The sequence below is a fragment of the Bipolaris sorokiniana genome (assembly GCF_000338995.1).
Source record: "Bipolaris sorokiniana ND90Pr unplaced genomic scaffold COCSAscaffold_6, whole genome shotgun sequence".
In the NCBI taxonomy this organism is placed as follows: domain Eukaryota; kingdom Fungi; phylum Ascomycota; class Dothideomycetes; order Pleosporales; family Pleosporaceae; genus Bipolaris; species Bipolaris sorokiniana.
This window is the reverse complement of record NW_006911900.1, coordinates 303778-323041: the sequence shown is the minus strand read 5'-3', so window position 1 is coordinate 323041 and position 19264 is coordinate 303778. Positions and strand designations below refer to the sequence as shown.

Here is a 19264-nt window from a genome sequence, read left to right as displayed (position 1 = left end):
TGTTGACTTGTTGGTGGCCTTCAAACCATGAGGCCAATTTCCAAGATATATATACTTGATAACTATGACGTGCTCACGGAAACGATCGACATACTATTCATCTAAAGGTCCTGGAAACAAAACTAGCCGTGTAATGCCTGTCGTTTGGTCTATGGTGTTTGTCGTGAAACCTCCACTGTCATCTGTAAGATGTTGACGAGATCAATCTAGACATTGCGTAGGCGCGGCTTAGCAACTAGGGTGCCTCATGCGGACTCGCTGGGAGCCCAGCCTTGCCAACTGATTCGGACAGAATGTTTGTTTGATGCGACCGCTGATCGCACCCGGGGTTTCAGGTCGTGTGCCAATGAGACGCGGCTGTCGGTCGAAAGATGAAGCGGCATTTGGAACATCGGCGGCCCTTGCGCAGCACGCATAGGGCACAGGGGACTTTCCCCGGCCACAGATAGATTGTCGGTAGGTGCTTGGGGTTGCTAAGAAAAGTGACATGCTTGTTTGCGAGATGCGGGAAGCCCGATCGCGCATGAAGGACGTCGGTGGGTCTGTTTCATGCGTACGCGTATATTCCTTGCCAAGACCAACCTGTAACGAAGTTCATTGGCGCAACCACCTAACCACCATGTACCTTCTGTGACAAACGCCTTCTTGGATTCTCTATCGAACGATTCTCTCGTCTTCTACTCTACATCCTCGCGCAATTCTTAATGAGTGTGATACAACATTGCAAATCGCACACAAGCCTCGGCACCATAATGCACAATGCGCAATGTTGAACTCCAGACAATTATTTCAAATCCATCCAATTCGCCTGGCCGCATACCCCCATCCGCTCAAAAGTGCTGTCACTCCAGTAAAAGCAATCAATGCGCCATAACCGCTACCATAAGCAAAGCCTGCACTCCAATTGCCAGCATGTAACAACGCTTCCGATAGCGGGCCGCTGCATAGGTTGCCAACACCTTTTCCAGCGGAGAGACAGGCCCATACGAAGCCAGAGTCTGCACCCCTTCTTTTCTTTTGTGTATCGGCAACAATGGCACTCCAGGCACTCGACTGGCATCCAGCAAACGCCCCGTAGATGACGCAAAAGATGTACAGGGGTGCTAATGATGTGGAGAAACCCCAGATTAAGAAACTGCCGACAGCTGAGCCGAGTGCAGAGACCAGCAGACAGTTGGTCACGTGGTATTTGTCAGTGGCCAAGCCCATACATAGAGACCCAACAAATGCTGCTGCGTTGACAAGTATGATGGTGACAGTGCCTTGAACAGTGCTTGCGCCAATGGAGCGAGCAAAGGTGGGAAGGTATATTGCAGGAAGGAAGAAACCAAGGCTTTGGATGACATTGCCAGACTGCAGGATGAGATAATTTGAGCAGGTCCAGAAAGACAAGTCGAAGCTTCTGGACTGCGAAGTTTGGGACAGCGGGAGGCGCGGCTTGAAGAAGAAGATGATTGGGAAATTCAGAGCGACAAAACTGAGGGCGCAGACCCTGAGGGTTGTTCGGAAGCCATAAGACTGCAGGAGCCATTCCAAGATTAAGGGAAGAATGGCACCGCTCAATCCGAGACCAGCCATAGTCGCCCCGTATGCGAATCCTCGACGACGAACCCACCACTCTTCAATGTTGAAGAGAATGGGAGTCCATGCTAAACCACCGCCCAGTGCGTACAGAATTCCCTGAGTGACAATAAGGTGGGTGACAGTCGTCGACAGGGACCCAAGGCCAAGTGCAAGACAGACGACGACCAGACCAGCCGGAGTCGCATAGCGGCGGAATCTGGGGAAGTATTTGAGCACAGCGAACCACAACATGATGTCCATGTACATGATGCCCTGAGATATAATTTAGGCTTGAATCTATCTGGGGGAGGGGGGGGGGGGGCTGTGAGGAATACCATTGCGCAAGCGCCCACAACTGCAATGTTTCTCTGTCCAGCAAACTCATCACTGGTTGCATAGTATTCTTGGAACACACCATAGCAGGAGGGAAACCCCCAGATCATTGCCTCAAGCATGAAACAGCCGAACAGACAGAGCCAGGCATCCTTGCCTCCATCGGTAGGTGGCAGAGAAAATGCTGCCTCGTTGTGGGGAGCGTCATTCTCATTGTGCTGAAATAGTTCAATGCCGTCCAGTGTTGGTGGAGCGAGATTGTGTCGGGACGATGTTAGGTCAGACTGGGCACTCTGGGTTGAAGCCATTATGCATATGGTTGTGGGAAGAGAGGGATGGGGGACATGGCTATCTAATATCTAAGTGCTTTTCGCAAGCTATGTTGAGGCTAGTAGTAATGATAGCGGTAGTGGGGAAGTCAACTGTAGGGCGTGCTGCATGCACAATGTACAAGCCGAGGTGGGGTCTTGGCATAATGCAGGGGTGACAGCGCGACGACGCGCCTGGAGAGGGACGCGCCTGGACCAGCAACAACTTTGGCATCTGGTTGCTAGGCGGATCCCTTTCATTCACCACCACCACTGCTATGGCGCATACCCTATAACGAATATCCAATCGACACGCACTTCAAGTATTCAAAGACATATAGTTTACCGTCATGGACGACTCTCCACGATCAACGAAACGAAGAAAGCTCGATGCCCCCAAGCCCACCGAGTCGACCGCATTGAGAAAGCCATCGACAAGGAAACCTACTGGCAGGCTGGCCAAGCCACCTCTCAGCAATCCAGACGGTGGCAAATCATCAAAGGTTGATAAGAAACCTGTCAGGGCAGCCAAAGGGAGGACGTTAAAGAGCGCAACAAATGGCACAGCTGCGAAGCCGGCGACAACGAAAAACGTGGACGTTTACGACGATTTTGAAGGCGCATTCGATATAGAAGTACCATCCAAAGCGAACCGTCAACCACCACAGGCAGCGCCACAGGGAAATGTGGCAAGCGCTGCGCATGTTCCAGACAAATCACAGCCAGCCACTGCACCCAAACGTAGGAGGGGTCGACCTACCAACGCAGAGGTGGCAGCCCGGAACGCTGCGAATGGAGATACAATCAATGTTGTTCCTTTGGCGACACGCCCGGCGGCTGCAAAACCTAGCGCAAAGACTGCGCGCAAGCCAGCAGTCCCTCGAGCAAAAGCCCCCAGGAAGAAGAAGGAACCAAGCCCTATTCCCGAAGAAGAAGAAGAAGAGGGTGAAGAGGACGAGCTGCAGGACTTCAACAAGGCTATCACGCCTCCGAAGCCGCCTCTTGCTCGAAAGGCGGCGACGAGTACACGAAAGAAGGCGGTACCAAAGACGTCTGGTGTAGACGAAATCACTGCTCCAGCAACAGCTCCTAGACGGCGCAAACTTACAACTAAAGCGACCAGTACAGAAGCGAGCGAGGGAGATTTTGTAGGCACCTCCCTGACAAGAAACAAACGACTACCTGCGAGCACAACACGGCGCCTGAACCACACCGATCACATCGCAAACAATGGCGAAGAGCGATGGTCAGATGTCGAAGGGCAGGCTGATGCACACAATGATGACGACGATTTGGATGTGGATGGCAACAGTGCCTTGGGTAGTGTTTTGGACCCTACCGAACCCAGTCCGTTCAATAAGCCAACTTCGGCGCAAAAGACAGGTTCTGCTCTACCTCTCATATACAGTAACCTCGCGCCAGGTCACGAGTTAGATTTGATCAAGACCATTGTTATGGAACGAATCACAGGCAAGCGCCCCTCACCTTTGATTGGCTTGGACGAAGAATACAAATCGGTACACCAAGTTGTCGAACACACAGTCACTGCTGGCGAGGGTAACTCTATGCTCATCATTGGCGCTCGGGGTAGTGGGAAGACGGCGCTGGTAAACAAGGTGCTGTCCGAAGTTTCCAAAGACAATGGCGGACACTATCATGTTGTTCGACTAAACGGATTTGTACACACCGATGACAAGATTGCGCTCCGAGAAATATGGCGCCAGCTGGGCAAGGAGATGGATATCGAAGAAGATGGCAGTGGGCCTGGTAAGAACTACGCTGACACACTAGCCACCCTGCTCGCTCTGCTCTCACATCCGTCGGAACAGACAGGTGAAGATTCAGATCAAGTAGCCAAAGCAGTCATCTTCATCATGGACGAGTTTGACCTCTTTGCCCATCACCCTCGTCAGACACTGCTGTACAATCTCTTTGACATCGCACAATCGCGGAAAGCTCCCATCGCCGTTTTGGGGCTGACAACGCGCATCGACGTAACTAATACACTGGAGAAGCGCGTCAAGAGTCGATTCAGCCATCGATATGTGCATCTCAAGCTAGCGACGTCATTTACTGCTTTCCAGACCATGTGCAAAGCTTGCTTGACATTGGAGCCCGAACAATTGAGCGTCAAGGAGCGAGGAATTCTGGGAGGCGGAGCCAAGGGCACACCAAGTAAAGGACAAAAAGGCGATGCAAAGCAAGACATGGTCAGCGAATGGAATGCCAACATCTCCGTAAGTCCTTCCTTTCGCAACCATCTCTATCTCACGTCACTAACACCCACCCCACAGAAACTCTTCTCAACCCCCTCCTTCCTAACCCAACATCTCGCACCTTCCTTTTACCTTACAAAATCAGTCCCTCAAGTCCTAACGTCCTTCCTTCTACCCACCGCAACACTCAACCCGGAAACCCCCTTCCAGCCCGGCTATCTACTCAGCGCTCCAGACTCAAAGCTATCTCTCGTGCCCTCCCTGTCAACACTCGCACTCTCTCTGCTTATCGCTGCGGCCCGACTAGACATTATTCATGACTCGGACACGTGCAATTTCAACATGGCGTACGATGAATATGTTACTCTGGCTTCGCGAGCGCGTATTCAATCAGCAGCGGGCGGACTTAGTAGCAGTAGCGGGGCGAGCAAAGTATGGGGTAAAGATGTAGCGAGGCGCGAGTGGGAGGGCCTGGTGGAGCTGGGCTTGTGTATGCCGGTTGTTCAGGGTCAGGTGGGCTCTTTTGGTATGGTGAGATGCGATGTTGCGCTTGAGGAGGTGGGCGAGGTGCTCAAGGGGATTAGGGGTGGAGATAAGGGGCTGGAGAGGTGGTGTCGCAGTATTTGAGCGTGGATGTTGTGTTGTCATGGACGTGTTTGAGGATTCAACTTCTGCTTTTAGGCAGGGCAGTTTTTTTTCTTCTTTTCTTTAACGCAGATTGCATCGTTTTTTGGCGTATAGCGTACATCATTTGGCAATAGCATTAGCCTTAGCATTGTTGGATGGCGTTGTAGACATTTGCAAATATTCATTCTTCTAAATCAATCCCTGTTTGCCGGTTATCCAGCCCATCACTCGTCACTCCCCCCAATAAGTAGCATACTTGCTCTCGCCGCCGAGTACATTGAGAAATTCTCTGGCTATGACGCGGCTGGTCTGCTCACCTGGATGCAGCGGATCATACCACATGAAGCTATCCAGACTACTAGCTGTGGTGCAGTTGCTTCCCTGGTCGTTGCACAGATGCGCCGCACCCTCTACGTTGGGAGGCGCAGTGCCATTGAGATATTCGCTTGGGTGATAGTAAATTTCCTGCATCAGAGCGTTGACGTCGAAATTCACTACCGTGGCGCCGTCCCACAGCTCCGTGTGATCGAACTGGTAGGGCGTACGGTACTTGAACAGCCTATTCAACGCGGCAACCGTGTTTTTCATACGGCCATGGAGCGCAGTCAGATTCTTTCCGGGGGCATCGTTGAAGAATTGCGTCGATTGCAAGCCACCTTTCTCGGGGAGCTGGTATTGTGGCAGCAATTCAAGGGGCGCCAGGTTCAAGAGAACAATGTAGCGGGCGCCGTTATTGTAAAGACGAGTAATCTGGTCGTAAATGCAGTCCACGTAGTCAATGACAGTCTTGCCGGGCAATTGTTTATCGGTTAAAAAGGCGCCATTGCCGAGATCATTGGTCCCAATCCAGATGGCATAGGCAGTGTCCGAGGCTTTGCCAGTGAAGAATTTGGTGCCGTTCGGATTAACGTATTTGGAGTCAGCGATGAAAGCGGGTAATTCATAGCCATCAATGTCAGGGAAAGGCGCATTGATGGCGGCGAGGGGCCTTGGAGATACTTGGTTGGAGCATACAGCCCCAGAGACAGCATAGTTGTAGAGCTTCGCGCCAGAGTAGTCACTGGCCAATCGAGCCCAGGACCGTCCTCCAGATGCTGTTTTCAAGCCCTGCATTGTATGTTTAGGATGGATGACAATGTCTATAGGTGGGCCAACATACCACTGGCTGCTGCCAACCCACTGGCGGAGCGGAGCCATTGTTGTTGATGAAGTAACCTAAGCGATTTTCATCTGTATAACTGTCGCCAAAGGTAACCAGCGTGGTGAACCTTGCATTGGAGGGGGCAGGTTTAGTTTTGCTGGCAACAGCCAAGTTTACGAAGAGAGCGCGAACAAGCCACTCAGTTAACATGACGACGGGAGTTTTGTGGAGTTGGTAACGGCCCCACGGGCATGTTGACGGGTACTTATACCGTCAAGCATCCGGAGACGGCATCGTCCATGTACATATGCGGAGCACTAAGGCATTTTCCCTGTCGATACACGGGCTTCATCGACAATATTGGAGAAGCAAGATGGAGTGCGGGGAATTGAATCTGCGCATACCGAGTTCGGCAGCAAGAAGGCGGGTCGAGGGCGCTATACGCTTTGTAGATGTAATTAAGGTGGCAGCCGGCTAAATAGTGTGCTCTCCGTGGGCTTGCTGATCAAAAGATGGTGGTGGCCTGAGGAAATTGAGGCCGGCGCTCGGAAGAATTCAAGGCGAGTGTGTATTGCCGTAGTGGGATGGAGGCGGTGCGTCTTTGGCGTCAAGGTCGTGTGGGTGATTGGAATGATGTCGTCATTAACATTGGCGACAATGGAGCACGGCCATAACGGTCATAACCATACAGTAACAGTCCTGAATGACGCTTGGAGACCTGTCGTCAAGCTACTGCCAGCCGAGGATATGGGCGTCGAGTGCTGCGGGACTGCACATGGTCGTATGTAAGTAACATGTGTATATACAGAGTACATGTGTACATAATAATCCAGCGCATAATGTACACATACATACATACATACATACATACATACATACATACATACATACATACACAGAGCGCCTCTGCCGACAATACTGTGTAGATGGCGCCTGGATGGTCATGGCGGGCCGAATCCATGGCACGACAACGGTCTTGGTTTTGTTCGACGAGGGTTTGTCTATCGCACCCGCTTCCCCGATGCAGTGCATGTGCGCACGGCCATGGAGAGAGTTCAACGTCGATAGGCGATGGGGGTGTAATGGATGATAGGCGCCACACTGCTTGCTCCCAAGGCGCGAGCACGTCGTCGGCAGCAAAAGGCCATGCGTGTAACAAGGCAATCAGGGTCAGCGCTGCCTCCAAGTAAAAAATAAATATTAAAAAAATTAGCGGTAGCCATGACACCCGGGCGGGTGAGTGCAAAAGCGAGAGCGTGAAGGATCAACCAGGAGAGGGCCCCATCGGACGGTTTTTCGCTACCAAGCTGTCGGGGCCAGAGGCTTGTGAAATGCCAGCAATGCCAATCAGCCCCCGGACCCCGAAGATGAACAGAGGCGTGACCGATTGCGCCCATGCTGTCAAGGGGAAGACGCGTCTTGCTTGCTTGCTTGCTTGACGTAGGTGGTGGCCGTAGGACTAGTGGTGGCAGTGGTGGCAGGAAGAGAGTTAGTGCTGTTGCCTCTACTGCTCACCATTCCTTCCTTGTCCTCGACTCACAATGTTCGTCCTTTCCTATCCTCTCCTCTACTTCCTTCGCCCCTTTGTCTTTCGCCTTTCTCCATCGTTTTCCTTGTGCGTCTTTGCTGCAACCCAAGACCACCTATCGGTCCATTGTCTATCTACAAAGCCGCCATTATGGCACCGTTGCCAGCAGTAGCCTCACCTCTCATGTATCGATACTTCATAAAACAACACGCGTTGCTCCAACCCTTGCCGGCTCTTTCCACGCTTACATATAGACGGGTATATTGACTTGTCACGTACAAACTACAACGAGCAAACAACCCAAACTAGTTTGACGACAGCTATAATGAATGCTACAACCCTGCGCGTAATCCTATCGCGACCACACGATTCCGTCCCCACACAAGACTCAGGCTCCAACATCACTGCTGACACAAGACGCGCTTTGCAACAGAACAGTCTTCGCTGTATAAGAGTCCTACACTCCATTAACCAGTACTCTTCCGTCCTCGTCCGACAAATCTAGAATACAGTCAGCTGCTTTGTGTCTCTCAATCTTGCGCCGCTACATACATTTCCATGTATAGCTTCAACTCAACATTCTCAAGCTCTTCGCGAACTTCTCCCATGAGATGGTCAAACTGTGCAGCCGTCCAACCAAGCTCTGCAGTGAATGGCCAAAGTCCAATCGACTCAAGGAGATCGCCAATTACCTGCACCCAGATGGCCATAGTCAGTACCTTGGACCTTCTTACTGTTATCAAGCGCCATAACCTACATCGATAGCCTCTTCTCCCATATTGGCCTTGGCTGGGTCTGTTCAAAATGTCAACATCTCCTCACGCTGGTACAACACTGCTTCTACACCATGGCTCGCCCATGGCGGTGGCATCCACGAGACCGTGGCAGATTAAAAGAGACGATCCTACCTGCCGGCCAGCCACCGATGTGGAGCTGCAAGATATCGACTGCTACGTCGCGGTATCTGTTTTCAACAAGCAGTTGAGACAAGCGACGACCTATCCTTGGATCTCTATCCATCCTCGTCATTGCAGCCTGGTACGACTGCCACCACCTCCTGACTGCAGAATCCTCTGTGAGACGCCCGTTATGAGACTGGATGATGGGGAGATACTCCATGACTTGGACCCATCCTCCTGGTCGTAGCAGCAGCTTCACGTCTCTGATGTACCTAGGCCATCTCTCCGTTTTTATCCCCGGAAATACAAATCGGGAGTGGATCAAGTCATATTGATTTGCTTTGAAAATGTCGGGGTCGCGGAGTGGATCGTTAAGATTGTGGCCGATCAGTTCTAAATTCTCGGGTTGGTCTGAAACCTGCCTGGAGAAAGGAAAATTAGCTTAGACTTGTCATGGCCAACATCCCCTACGTCCGATTCACTCACATGGGAAATATATCAATAGCGGTAACCTGTAGTAGTCAATACCTGCTGGCCAGGTGACGGGCATTACTTGAATCAACCCATCTTCGTCAACATGGTCAGCATGTCGGAGCACACACCTCGCAGTCCTCAAATTCATCCGCACACTGGACGGCCCAATCACCTCCCCCATAACCGCATTCCAGTATCGACTGAGGTTCTGTTACTGGTATCCGGTTGGAAAACAACCTGTTCCCCAAGAGCCTGGACATGAGATCATGTTGGGCAGTCAGTCTGCTCTCCTCGCGGTCGTCGATGGCCACCGGGGCGAAATAGATTTTCTCGTCTAGCGATATCTTCTGAAAAATCCGGCCGTGGACGCTTACTCTTTCTGTATCGTCACTCATTGGTATGTTCGTTGGACGGATTTTATGGCTCGAACAGCTCGTGTGCTCCAAAGTCGACTGCAGTACACTCTACCGAGGCGACAAGGCAATGTTGAACAAGATGCAAGTAAGCGACAGAAGGAACCTAATGCTTGTGTCGATGATGAACCGACCAGATGGACACTCCACCTCTTTGATCTGCACAATGCTATGAGTTGGCAATAGACTCGGCACAGGCGCAAAATTACCCGCTATCGTGGCGACTGCCAACGTCACTAGGGGATGCTGACCAGGTGGCCATAAGCTGTAGGTTACGGACACGGGAACCTGAGCACCCCCGACATCGAGGACCTAGGCGCTGTACCTACTCCCAAGAAGCTAGTTCATCATCGTACAGGACAAGGATCGCCAAGCTCTGGCGAAGTACAGACCTCTCAAGGACCGCCATATTAGCAGCAATAACGGCTAGCATGGCATGAGAATAAGGACTCGGTTCACAGGCTCATTCCCTATTCTGCCGCATGTAATTCCCTACAACATGCCGTCGGTGGATGATGAAAAATGAGGCCGAGTCCCGCAAGAGCACAGGCTGCGCTTTCAAGGAATCGACGTGAGTTAGACCTAATCAACAGTTGCATGATGACATTACACCATCGTTGGGAGCCATCCCTGTCTTCGGCAAGCTGCATTGCCGGACAGACGGGTGTTTGGCGCTCGTGTGCAGAAACGGCCTGAGAAGGGGGCAGAGCCGCTACGGCCTTTAAAGATCACCCTGCTTGCGAGGCTCTGTAACATCAGATCATCATGGCATCGACTCATGACAAGGCTGGAAGCCGGTAGCCATCACACCTCCTTTTCACCATTCTTTGTATGAGAACAAAGAGAACCCCCACGCTAACGCATGTTCTTTGGTCAATGACTAGCACGTGGTGCATGCATCAGGCGGGCGGATAGCCCCGCCCGCTGACAGTCTTGTCGACAATGACACCGTTGACATGGCCTCGGGACAGGCCTCCCAAACCAACATCGTCACATTAGTATGTCACTAAGAACCCAACGGCAATTACTTCCAACAGTCTTTCAGTAAGTACAATGCTCATTTGAATGATTTGTCCAGGGTGGCACGCACGATGCTGCGCAAATCCCTTCCTGTATCAACTCCGGACATGCACTCAGCTGACCCTTGGATGGACAGTCCTTTTTAGCCTGATGACAGGCTGATGCACATACCACTGGAAAGTTTAGGGCGCATTCTCTCCGGACCCTGTAAGGCAAAGCAAGTAATTCTAAATGGCTAGCTAGTCACGGAACTTTTCTTGTGCGCATGAAGTGAACCGACTGGATCTGATGAGCAATGTTGCGTTCCGGATGCCAAACCTTTACATTGGTCAATGGGAGTCACTGTTCACATGTATATGTATAGCTTCTGTCCCGCTAAACAGGCACACTGTAGTACAGAGCATGAGGCATTTTTCTGGGGATACCACGTGTATGCAGTAGTCACGAAGCGAACAGAAAGGAATACGAATACGGTTACAGGTCAAAGGACGGTAACAGAAGAGGCTTTTAACGACTCGCTGGACTTGCGAACTAGCCGTGTTGTCCGTGCTCAATCCTAGTTCCACTCCAGCCACGCGGAAGCCCTACATTGAACAGGTCCTTGCACTCTGCGTCCTGCATCTGCCGTGCACACAGCCCTATCGTGAATGTGCTCTATGCGCGATTCTCGGTCCGAGACGATGATAACCGCGCTCAGCACGACTCCTCACAAGCTTCACTAGTGTTGCAGGTACATGGATACCATCCACTGCGCCTTGTCCTGTCTACGCTAGAGTGCGTATACATTGCGATTTAGAGAGCAGGGAACATGAAAATACTCGAAGCTTAAGAGGAGGGTTCTAGAAGGGGAGGCCAAGCTCAACCGAGTTGGGTGATGGATGCCACAAGACGGCCGGGCTATATTGGCGATAGAATAAAAATTTGCGTTCCAGGAGTGAGAAGCGGTGTCGGTAAGAGTACGTACGGCTCGGTATCTTGTTCGGCACTATTTGGATGTGAAGCAGACTAAAGGGATTCTGCTCGAGTATCACTCCATGCACTTGGCTGCTTAGAGTTGATGCTACTTCACAATTGATTAGTGTTTGTATCCCCCGGAGTCTTGATGGGTAGATGAAGAGGCTGTACGATGTGACTTTCGTCCAGAATGGAGATGGGCGCTAAGCAGATGACGCTTCCACCTGCCCAACAGGTTCCAGGGGAGGTATAAGTATATATGCCACAGCCTTTACGATACTGTACGACTACATATAGACTTTTCATATACGCGGAAACTTCTCAACAAATTCCCGACCGCAACAGTAGTATTAGGCTTTGATAATCTTTTGGGTTCGACTTTGAAGGAGGTATATCTTAGTAATGGTACGATGAAGAGCTTGGAATTATTACATCCAGAATGCATAGATGCAGCTTTTGCGTGTTTCGATCGGTCATATCCCATTCCCATGCTACTTTCCCAAGGGCATTTGACGTGACAAGATAGTATGTAATCAACTTGCGCGCCATCACGTGCCGTTCTGGCCAGGGGCTCCGAGATCCGGGGCTATGCATGGTTGGGAGGAGCCATGTATGGAGACCCCGGACAAGATGGAATGTGGCTTTGGCGACTGTCATATGATACCCCGGAGTTCATCAGCAGTAGCATAACATCAGATAATGCGGTGCAAGGACATGTGAAAGTGCGAGGGCGCACGGTTCGCAATTCTCCACACATGACCAACTGCCGTCGGGACCGAGGTAACTCGTCATCGCCAGCAGCTCGGCTGCTTTCATGAGACATGGCCGTACGAACGACTTCACATTGACAGCCACCATAACTTCTGACATCCTTTCCTCTCATCTTCAGCTTTCCTGTTTTCCCATTTGATATCCTGGGATCTTTGCTGATTCCCACTTGACTTGTGGCACCTTCCTTCCTTGCTTGCTGCATCTATCTGAGCTTTGCACAGTCGCGACACAGCTTCAGACGCGAGCAAAGAGCCATCTCTTTCACAAGACTCGCATATATACACACATCATGACTGCACAAGAGCTGCGATACGACGGCCAGACGGTCGTTGTAACAGGTGCTGGTGGTGGATTGGGTCGTGAGTATGCCATCTTCTATGGCAGCCGCGGCGCCAATGTCGTGGTCAACGACCTCGGCAGCAGCTTCAAGGGCGAGGGCCAGGGCTCAGCGGTATGTTTTTTCTTTAACCGGAAACAGCTTCAGACACATGAAGATATAATGTATCCGTGGCTGACGCGAACACGATAGGCCGCAGACAAGGTCGTCGAGCAAATCCGCAGCGCAGGCGGCAAAGCTGTTGCCAACTACGACTCAGTAGAGAACGGAGAGGCGATTATCAAGACGGCCATTGATGCCTTTGGTCGTATCGATGTTCTCATCAACAATGCTGGCATTCTCCGCGATATCAGCTTCAAGAACATGAAGCAGGCCGACTGGGATCTCATCTACAAAGTCCACGTCTACGGAGCATACAAGTGCGCACGTGCCGCATGGCCCTACTTCAGGAAACAAAAGTACGGACGACTCATCAGCACCGCGTCGGCTGCTGGTTTGTTTGGATCCTTTGGACAGACGAACTACTCTGGTAAGCTGGAATTCAAGCCAAGACCAAGATGGAGTGCTAACTCGCGCAGCTGCCAAACTCGCCCTTGTTGGCTTCACCGAGACACTCGCAAAGGAGGGCCTGAAATACAATATTCTCTGCAATGTTGTTGCCCCAATTGCCGCCAGCCGAATGACCGAGACTGTCATGCCCCCGGATGTTCTCGAGAAGATGAAGCCCGAGTGGGTTGTCCCCATTGTCGCAGTCCTTACACACAAGTCGTCCACCGAGACAGGCTCCATCTTTGAGGCTGGAGCTGGACACGTTGCTAAGCTTCGTTGGGAGCGGGCAACCGGCGCTCTGCTCAAGGCTGACGACACGCTCACACCCGAGGCTCTCGCTACCAAGTGGAAGGACGTTGTGGACTTTTCCAAGCCTGAGCACCCTCAGGGCCCCGCAGATGCTCTTGAGCTGCTGGAGAAGGCGAACCAACTTCCCCCCAACCCCAAAGGCGAGCCGCTTGACTTCAAGGGCAAGGTCGCTTTGGTCACTGGTGGAGGTGCTGGTCTCGGCCGCATCTACTGTCTGCAACTCGCCAAGCGTGGCGCTAAGGTTGTGGTCAATGATCTTGTTAACCCCGACACCACTGTTCAAGAGATCCAGAAGCTTGGTGGAGAGGCTGTCGGCAACAAGGCCGATGTTCAGGATGGCGAGGCTGTCATTAAGACTGCCATTGAGAAGTACGGTCGCATTGACATTCTGATCAACAATGCAGGAATCCTTCGGGACAAGGCTTTCGCAAACATGACTGATGAGCAGTGGGACGTCATTCACAAGGTGCATCTGTTCGGCACCTATGCATGCACCAAGGCTGCCTGGCCTTACATGCTCAAGCAAAAATATGGCCGCATCCTCAACACTACCTCCACCAGCGGTATCTACGGCAACTTTGGCCAGGCAAACTACGCCTCGGCCAAGTGCGGTATTCTTGGTTTCTCCAAGTCTCTTGCTCTTGAGGGCAAGAAGAACAACATCTTTGTCAACACCGTTGCCCCCAACGCGGGAACCCAGATGACCCGAACCATTATGCCAGAGGAAGTTGTTCAGGCCCTCAAGCCCGACTACAACGCTCCTCTGGTCGTTCTCCTCGTCTCTGACAAGGCTCCTGAGCCAACCGGTGGCTTGTACGAGATGGGCTCTGGCTGGTTCGCGGCTACTAGATGGCAACGCAGCGGTGGCCATGGCTTCCCAGTTGATGTTAAGCTCACTCCCGAGGCTGTCCTCGCTCAATGGTCGCGCATCACCAACTTTGATGACGGTCGCGCTGACCACCCCTTCGACAACGCCAGTGGACTCAAGTCCATCATGGCAAACATCGAGAACACTTCCAAGGGCAAGAAGGAGAAGAAGTCTGCCAAGAGCAACGAGGAGATCCTCGAGGCTCAGAAGAAGGCTTTGGCTGCCAAGTCTGAGGGTACCCCCTTCAACTACACTGAGCGCGACGTGATTCTTTACAGTAAGTTTCTTGCACTTGAATGCTATGAAATATACAATCTGACCAGTGACAACAGACCTCGGCGTTGGTGCCAAGCGTACCGATCTTCCATTCGTGTACGAGGGCGACGAGAACTTCCAGGTTATCCCTACCTTTGGTGTCGTTCCTCCTTTCAACGCAGAAGCTCCCTTCACATTCGATGAGATCGTTCCCAACTTCGATCCCCGCATGCTTCTCCACGGAGAGCAGTACCTCGAGATCCGCAAGTTCCCCATCCCAACGGAAGCCAACCTCATTGCTATCCCCAAGCTGGTCGAGGTTGTTGACAAGGGTGCCGCTGGACTAGTTGTATATGGCAGCGTGACCAAGGACGCAAAGACCGGAGAGGAGATCTTCTACAACGAGAGCACTGTCTTCATCCGTGGCTCCGGTAACTTCGGTGGCCCTAAGAAGGGTACTGATCGCGGCGCCGCAACCAAGGTTCATCAGCCTCCCAAGCGTGCCCCTGATGCCGTTGTTGAAGAGCGCACGACCGACGAACAGGCTGCTATCTACCGTCTCTCTGGCGACTTGAACCCTCTCCACATTGACCCTGTGTTCAGCAAAGCCGGCGGTTTCCCCACACCCATTCTGCACGGCCTGTGCAGCTTTGGTGTCTCGGGTAAGCACATTCTGCAAACGTACGGACCTTTCAAGAACATCAAGGTACGCTTTGCCGGTGTTGTGCTGCCTGGTCAGACCCTCATTACCGAGATGTGGAAGGTTGGCAACACCGTCTTGTTCCAGACCAAGGTCAAGGAGACTGGCAAGCTGGCCATCAGCGGTGCTGGTGCCGAGCTGATGGGTGGAGCGAGCAAGTTGTAAAAAAAGAAATTGCGGGTTGACGAAGACTTTAATTTCTGCTCAAAGTAGCCCATGTTTGAATATGTAGTTTTATAGCATTTAACGTTTTCAATCAAGTTTGTTAGTCCTTACTTAACAAGTGCTCGGTGGTTTTTCAGTCTAATTTTTACGTTATGTGATGATATCTGCTATACTTTCAAAAGATTGCGGTAAGTTCAATGGATGCTCAAGTCGATTCCCCATGGTCGTTTTTCAGTCATAAGATTGAGTTGGGAAGTATTGGAACTCGTATTGCAGATAAATTTACACTTTTACTTATATCAAATCATGTTCAAGTTTACAAAACAGATTAGTCTGAAGAAAAATCTCCTCTTCTCCACAACGCATCCGCCATCTTAGCAACTTGCGCCATCTCCTTCACATCGTGTACTCTAAGGATCTCAGCACCTCCTTGTACGGCCGCCGAGACAGCCACAGCCGTGCCCCACACACGTTGTCGAGCGTCCTCGACACCCGTGATACGTCCAATGAAAGCCTTTCGGCTTGTTCCCACTAGCCAGGGCATACCCTCCAAACCAGGATACTTGCTCAGTTGATGCTGCTTACGCAGCAATTCAAGATTCTGTTCTTGCGTCTTTGCGAATCCAATACCTGGATCGAGGATCATGCGCCATCGTCTGACGCCCGCTTCTTCGGCTGCCCGAACGCGTTGCAGCAATTCGCGGCCAACGGTTTCGACAATGCCGTCGGGGTAGCTTGTCATCTCGCGAGAGTTCATGGTTTCTGGTGTTCCGCGCATGTGCATTAGGCAGACGGTACAGCCCAGTTTACCCATTGTAGCTAGCATTTCTGTGTCCATTGTGCCTGCGCTGACGTCGTTGATCATGTTGGCGCCGGCTTTGATGGCTTCTTCAGCGACGCGTGCACGGTATGTGTCGATGCTGATGGCTACGTCTTTGGCTTCTGGGATTGAGCGAATGAGTTTTATGGCAGGGAGGACTCGCGATAGTTCTTCTTCTGCGGAGACTTGAATTGCGCCTGGTCGGGTGGATTGGCCGCCTACGTCGATGATGGTTGCTCCGCTTGCAATTTGTGATTTGATTGTTTTGGTCAATGTTTCTTGGCTGTTGTTGTAGTTCAGACCACCGTCGGAGAAAGAATCTGGTGTGACGTTGAGAATGGACATTATGCGTGTTTTTTGCTCGGTTTTGGCGGACGATATTGGAGAGAAATCTGATGCGAGCGGCACTATTGGCACCAGTGGCACTTCGGACTTTGGCAGTTTCGCTAGACGCTGCTGAATGGATTCCCGATATGGGAAATTGACTTGGCTATTTTCTGGTATGAGCCTAATAATAGTTAGCTGAGGTCATCAGCACAAGTGACAGATAGCCTACTCGCTCAACGGCCGCAAGACAAATTCCCTCTCGAACATTAGGGCATGGGGAATCTGAAGCCTCTCGTTAGAGAATTCAGTCTCGCCGTATAATAAAATGTCCAGGTCAATGTTCCGAGGACCCTTGTCAATGACCTTGACACGGCCCATTCTATTCTCAACAGCTTGCAGTTCATCTAGCAGCTCGATAGGCGAAAGTGAGGTCTCTATCTACCTGGTTTAGTGCAATGTTACGGTACAAAAATACGGAGGGCATACCTCGCAGGCGCTGTTGACGAAATTGTCTTGATCCAGAACGTACATGGCTTTGCTTTCCCATAGGTTGCTCGTCCGTATGATGCGTATTTTTTCGCCCGACTCCATCTCTTTGCATGCCTGCTCAATCATGGCTATTCTATCGCCCATGTTGCTCCCCAGAGCGATGAAGGCATGTCGCTTCTTAGCATGTTGGTCATTTTGCAAACTCGATATGTTTTGTCGAGCAAATTTCTGCGACTCTCGAAACTGATGCCAAAGGCCCCGGCTGGGCGCATGGCATGCAGATACGAGGGCCTGGCGTTTACTCTGCCATGGCGGAAAATTTTCCACGGCCTGACCCGATACATGTCGGCTGTAGGCTGGACATGGCTGTAATATACGGTGAATGAAGCCTTCGGATATGACCCTCGGCGCCGGTATGCGCAGAGTGTTAGACAACATGGTTATCCAAGACGGAGTCGATCACAAATCAGCGTGACGACACCATGCGGGCGCTGCTAGTCCCGGCCTTCCCCAGACAGCGCTAGCTCCGGATGTGGCTAGCCTTCTCCGCGTGACACTTGCGCTGTGCCTCGGCTCACGGCTCGGTCTTGTGAGAGACGAGCTGGGAAGGATTCAACTCCTCTTCTCATCACCCCATAAGATCCCAGCTAACTCCTCGTCGCTTTCATCTGCGTCGCCATCTGCTAAAATATCCTGTTCTGTCTCGCCCTTCTTCCAGCTATAGATACTTCCTTACTTCACCGCAACCATGGCCGCACCACGTATGTCGCTATCGCCCCCAATGGCACAGTCCTATTTCACATGCGCCCATGGCTAACACAGGACAGAGCAAATCCGCACTAAACTCACCGACCTGCTGAAGATCCAGCATCCTGTCATTCTTGCCGGAATGAACGTGGCTGCTGGACCCAGGCTTGCTGCTGCCGTCACCAATGCCGGAGGTCTTGGTGTTATCGGTGGTCTCGGATACACACCAGATATGCTCCGTGAGCAGATCGCTGAGCTCAAGGGATACCTGACCGACAAGAATGCTCCCTTCGGTATTGACCTGCTTCTTCCCCAGGTGGGAGGCAACGCCCGCAAGACCAAGTATGTCCTAGCCACAGGGCCCACCTTTGAGACACAATAAACTGACCAGGGATAGCTACGACTACACAAAGGGCAAGTTGGGCGAGCTCATCGATGTCATCATCGAGTCCGGCGCCAAACTCTTCGTCTCCGCCGTTGGCGTGCCACCCAAGGCCGTCGTCGACAAGCTGCACAAGGCGGGCGTTCTATACATGAACATGATCGGACACCCCAAGCACATTCAAAAGTGCCTGGATATCGGTGTTGACATCATTTGCGCGCAGGGAGGCGAGGGTGGAGGCCACACTGGTGATGTCCCCACATCTGTCTTCATCCCAGCCGCAGTCAAGATGGTTGAGGGCCACAAGTCGCCTTTGACCGGCGAGCAGGTCCAAGTCGTAGCTGCTGGTGGTATCTACAGCGGTCAATCACTTGCTGCCATGCTCGCCTTTGGTGCGACCGGTGTGTGGGTTGGAACACGCTTCATCCTCTGCGAGGAGGCTGGTGCGCCAAAGGTTCACCAGGAAGCCGTCCGCACCGCTGGCTGGGACGACAACATCCGCACAATCATCTTCACCGGACGACCCCTCCGTATCCGCAACAACCCATACGTCAACAACTGGGAAGAGAACAGGCAACAAGAAATCAAGGAGCTCACCAGCAAGGGCATAATACCCGTCGAGCACGACCTCGAGAAGATGGGCGACGATGTCGATGATGAGACTATGGATAATGCCCGACCCTTCCTCATGGGCAAGGTTGCTGCCGTTGTCAATGAGAAGAAGACCGCCAAGGAGATTGTTGACGAGCTTGTCACTGATGCCGTCAAGGCGCTCCAGGACGGAAACTCGTTGATTGTATCCAAGCCTAAGCTTTAAGCGTTGATTTTTGTCTGCATTCATATCTGATCTTGTTGTTTTTTGTTCTAGCATGAATACTGGATACCTGATTGTACACTCGAGAATCAGTATTTTGTTGAGATATTGAGCAATTTTTGCACTGTTTTTCGGGTTGTAGTATTGTCTCACAATTATGATGTCACCCTGCAAGGCTATAGAGGTCACGAAGGAAGAGAGAATATATGATTAAGAAGATGATTGCTTATTTCTCATGCAAGATTCGTATATGGT

General features: G+C 51.7%; 9 protein-coding genes across 9 annotated transcripts; 4 read left to right on the top strand and 5 right to left on the bottom strand.

The window, feature by feature from the left end:
• Positions 1-556: 556 nt before the first annotated feature.
• On the bottom strand, positions 557-2310 carry COCSADRAFT_189760 (uncharacterized protein). The gene is made up of 2 exons (XM_007701108.1): positions 1899-2310; positions 557-1836 (listed from the first exon to the last, which is right to left on the bottom strand). The coding sequence occupies exons 1-2, from the start codon at positions 2202-2204 to the stop codon at positions 790-792; spliced, it is 1353 nt and encodes a 450-aa protein (XP_007699298.1). The 5' UTR covers positions 2205-2310; the 3' UTR covers positions 557-789.
• A 244-nt stretch (positions 2311-2554) lies between these two features.
• Positions 2555-5047, top strand: COCSADRAFT_170544 (uncharacterized protein; the record flags this gene model as incomplete). Its single annotated transcript, XM_007701107.1, has 2 exons — positions 2555-4441; positions 4499-5047. 2 exons carry the CDS (start codon positions 2555-2557, stop codon positions 5045-5047), a joined length of 2436 nt encoding a protein of 811 aa, XP_007699297.1.
• A 231-nt stretch (positions 5048-5278) lies between these two features.
• On the bottom strand, positions 5279-6398 carry COCSADRAFT_170543 (carbohydrate esterase family 16 protein; the record flags this gene model as incomplete). The annotated part of the gene is made up of 2 exons (XM_007701106.1): positions 5279-6154; positions 6207-6398. 2 exons carry the CDS (start codon positions 6396-6398, stop codon positions 5279-5281), a joined length of 1068 nt encoding a protein of 355 aa, XP_007699296.1.
• Positions 6399-6753: 355 nt separating this feature from the next.
• Positions 6754-7265, bottom strand: COCSADRAFT_313698 (uncharacterized protein). The gene has a single exon (XM_007701105.1). The coding sequence runs from the start codon at positions 7218-7220 to the stop codon at positions 6918-6920; it is 303 nt and encodes a 100-aa protein (XP_007699295.1). The 5' UTR covers positions 7221-7265; the 3' UTR covers positions 6754-6917.
• A 302-nt stretch (positions 7266-7567) lies between these two features.
• On the top strand, positions 7568-8076 carry COCSADRAFT_313577 (uncharacterized protein). The gene has a single exon (XM_007701104.1). It carries the CDS (start codon positions 7584-7586, stop codon positions 7968-7970), a length of 387 nt encoding a protein of 128 aa, XP_007699294.1. The 5' UTR covers positions 7568-7583; the 3' UTR covers positions 7971-8076.
• A 169-nt stretch (positions 8077-8245) lies between these two features.
• COCSADRAFT_36075 (uncharacterized protein) lies at positions 8246-9521 on the bottom strand. The gene is made up of 3 exons (XM_007700901.1): positions 9218-9521; positions 9102-9127; positions 8246-9037 (listed from the first exon to the last, which is right to left on the bottom strand). Exons 1-3 carry the CDS (start codon positions 9482-9484, stop codon positions 8557-8559), a joined length of 774 nt encoding a protein of 257 aa, XP_007699091.1. The 5' UTR covers positions 9485-9521; the 3' UTR covers positions 8246-8556.
• Positions 9522-12280: 2759 nt separating this feature from the next.
• Positions 12281-15539, top strand: COCSADRAFT_180729 (uncharacterized protein). Its single transcript, XM_007701103.1, has 4 exons — positions 12281-12698; positions 12777-13113; positions 13163-14587; positions 14643-15539. The coding sequence occupies exons 1-4, from the start codon at positions 12537-12539 to the stop codon at positions 15428-15430; spliced, it is 2712 nt and encodes a 903-aa protein (XP_007699293.1). The 5' UTR covers positions 12281-12536; the 3' UTR covers positions 15431-15539.
• A 141-nt stretch (positions 15540-15680) lies between these two features.
• Positions 15681-17481, bottom strand: COCSADRAFT_36070 (uncharacterized protein). Its single transcript, XM_007700900.1, has 3 exons — positions 17064-17481; positions 16807-17015; positions 15681-16758 (listed from the first exon to the last, which is right to left on the bottom strand). Exons 1-3 carry the CDS (start codon positions 17208-17210, stop codon positions 15759-15761), a joined length of 1356 nt encoding a protein of 451 aa, XP_007699090.1. The 5' UTR covers positions 17211-17481; the 3' UTR covers positions 15681-15758.
• Positions 17482-17676: 195 nt separating this feature from the next.
• On the top strand, positions 17677-19235 carry COCSADRAFT_140764 (uncharacterized protein). Its single transcript, XM_007701102.1, has 3 exons — positions 17677-17827; positions 17894-18155; positions 18211-19235. Exons 1-3 carry the CDS (start codon positions 17815-17817, stop codon positions 19010-19012), a joined length of 1077 nt encoding a protein of 358 aa, XP_007699292.1. The 5' UTR covers positions 17677-17814; the 3' UTR covers positions 19013-19235.
• Positions 19236-19264: the final 29 nt, after the last annotated feature.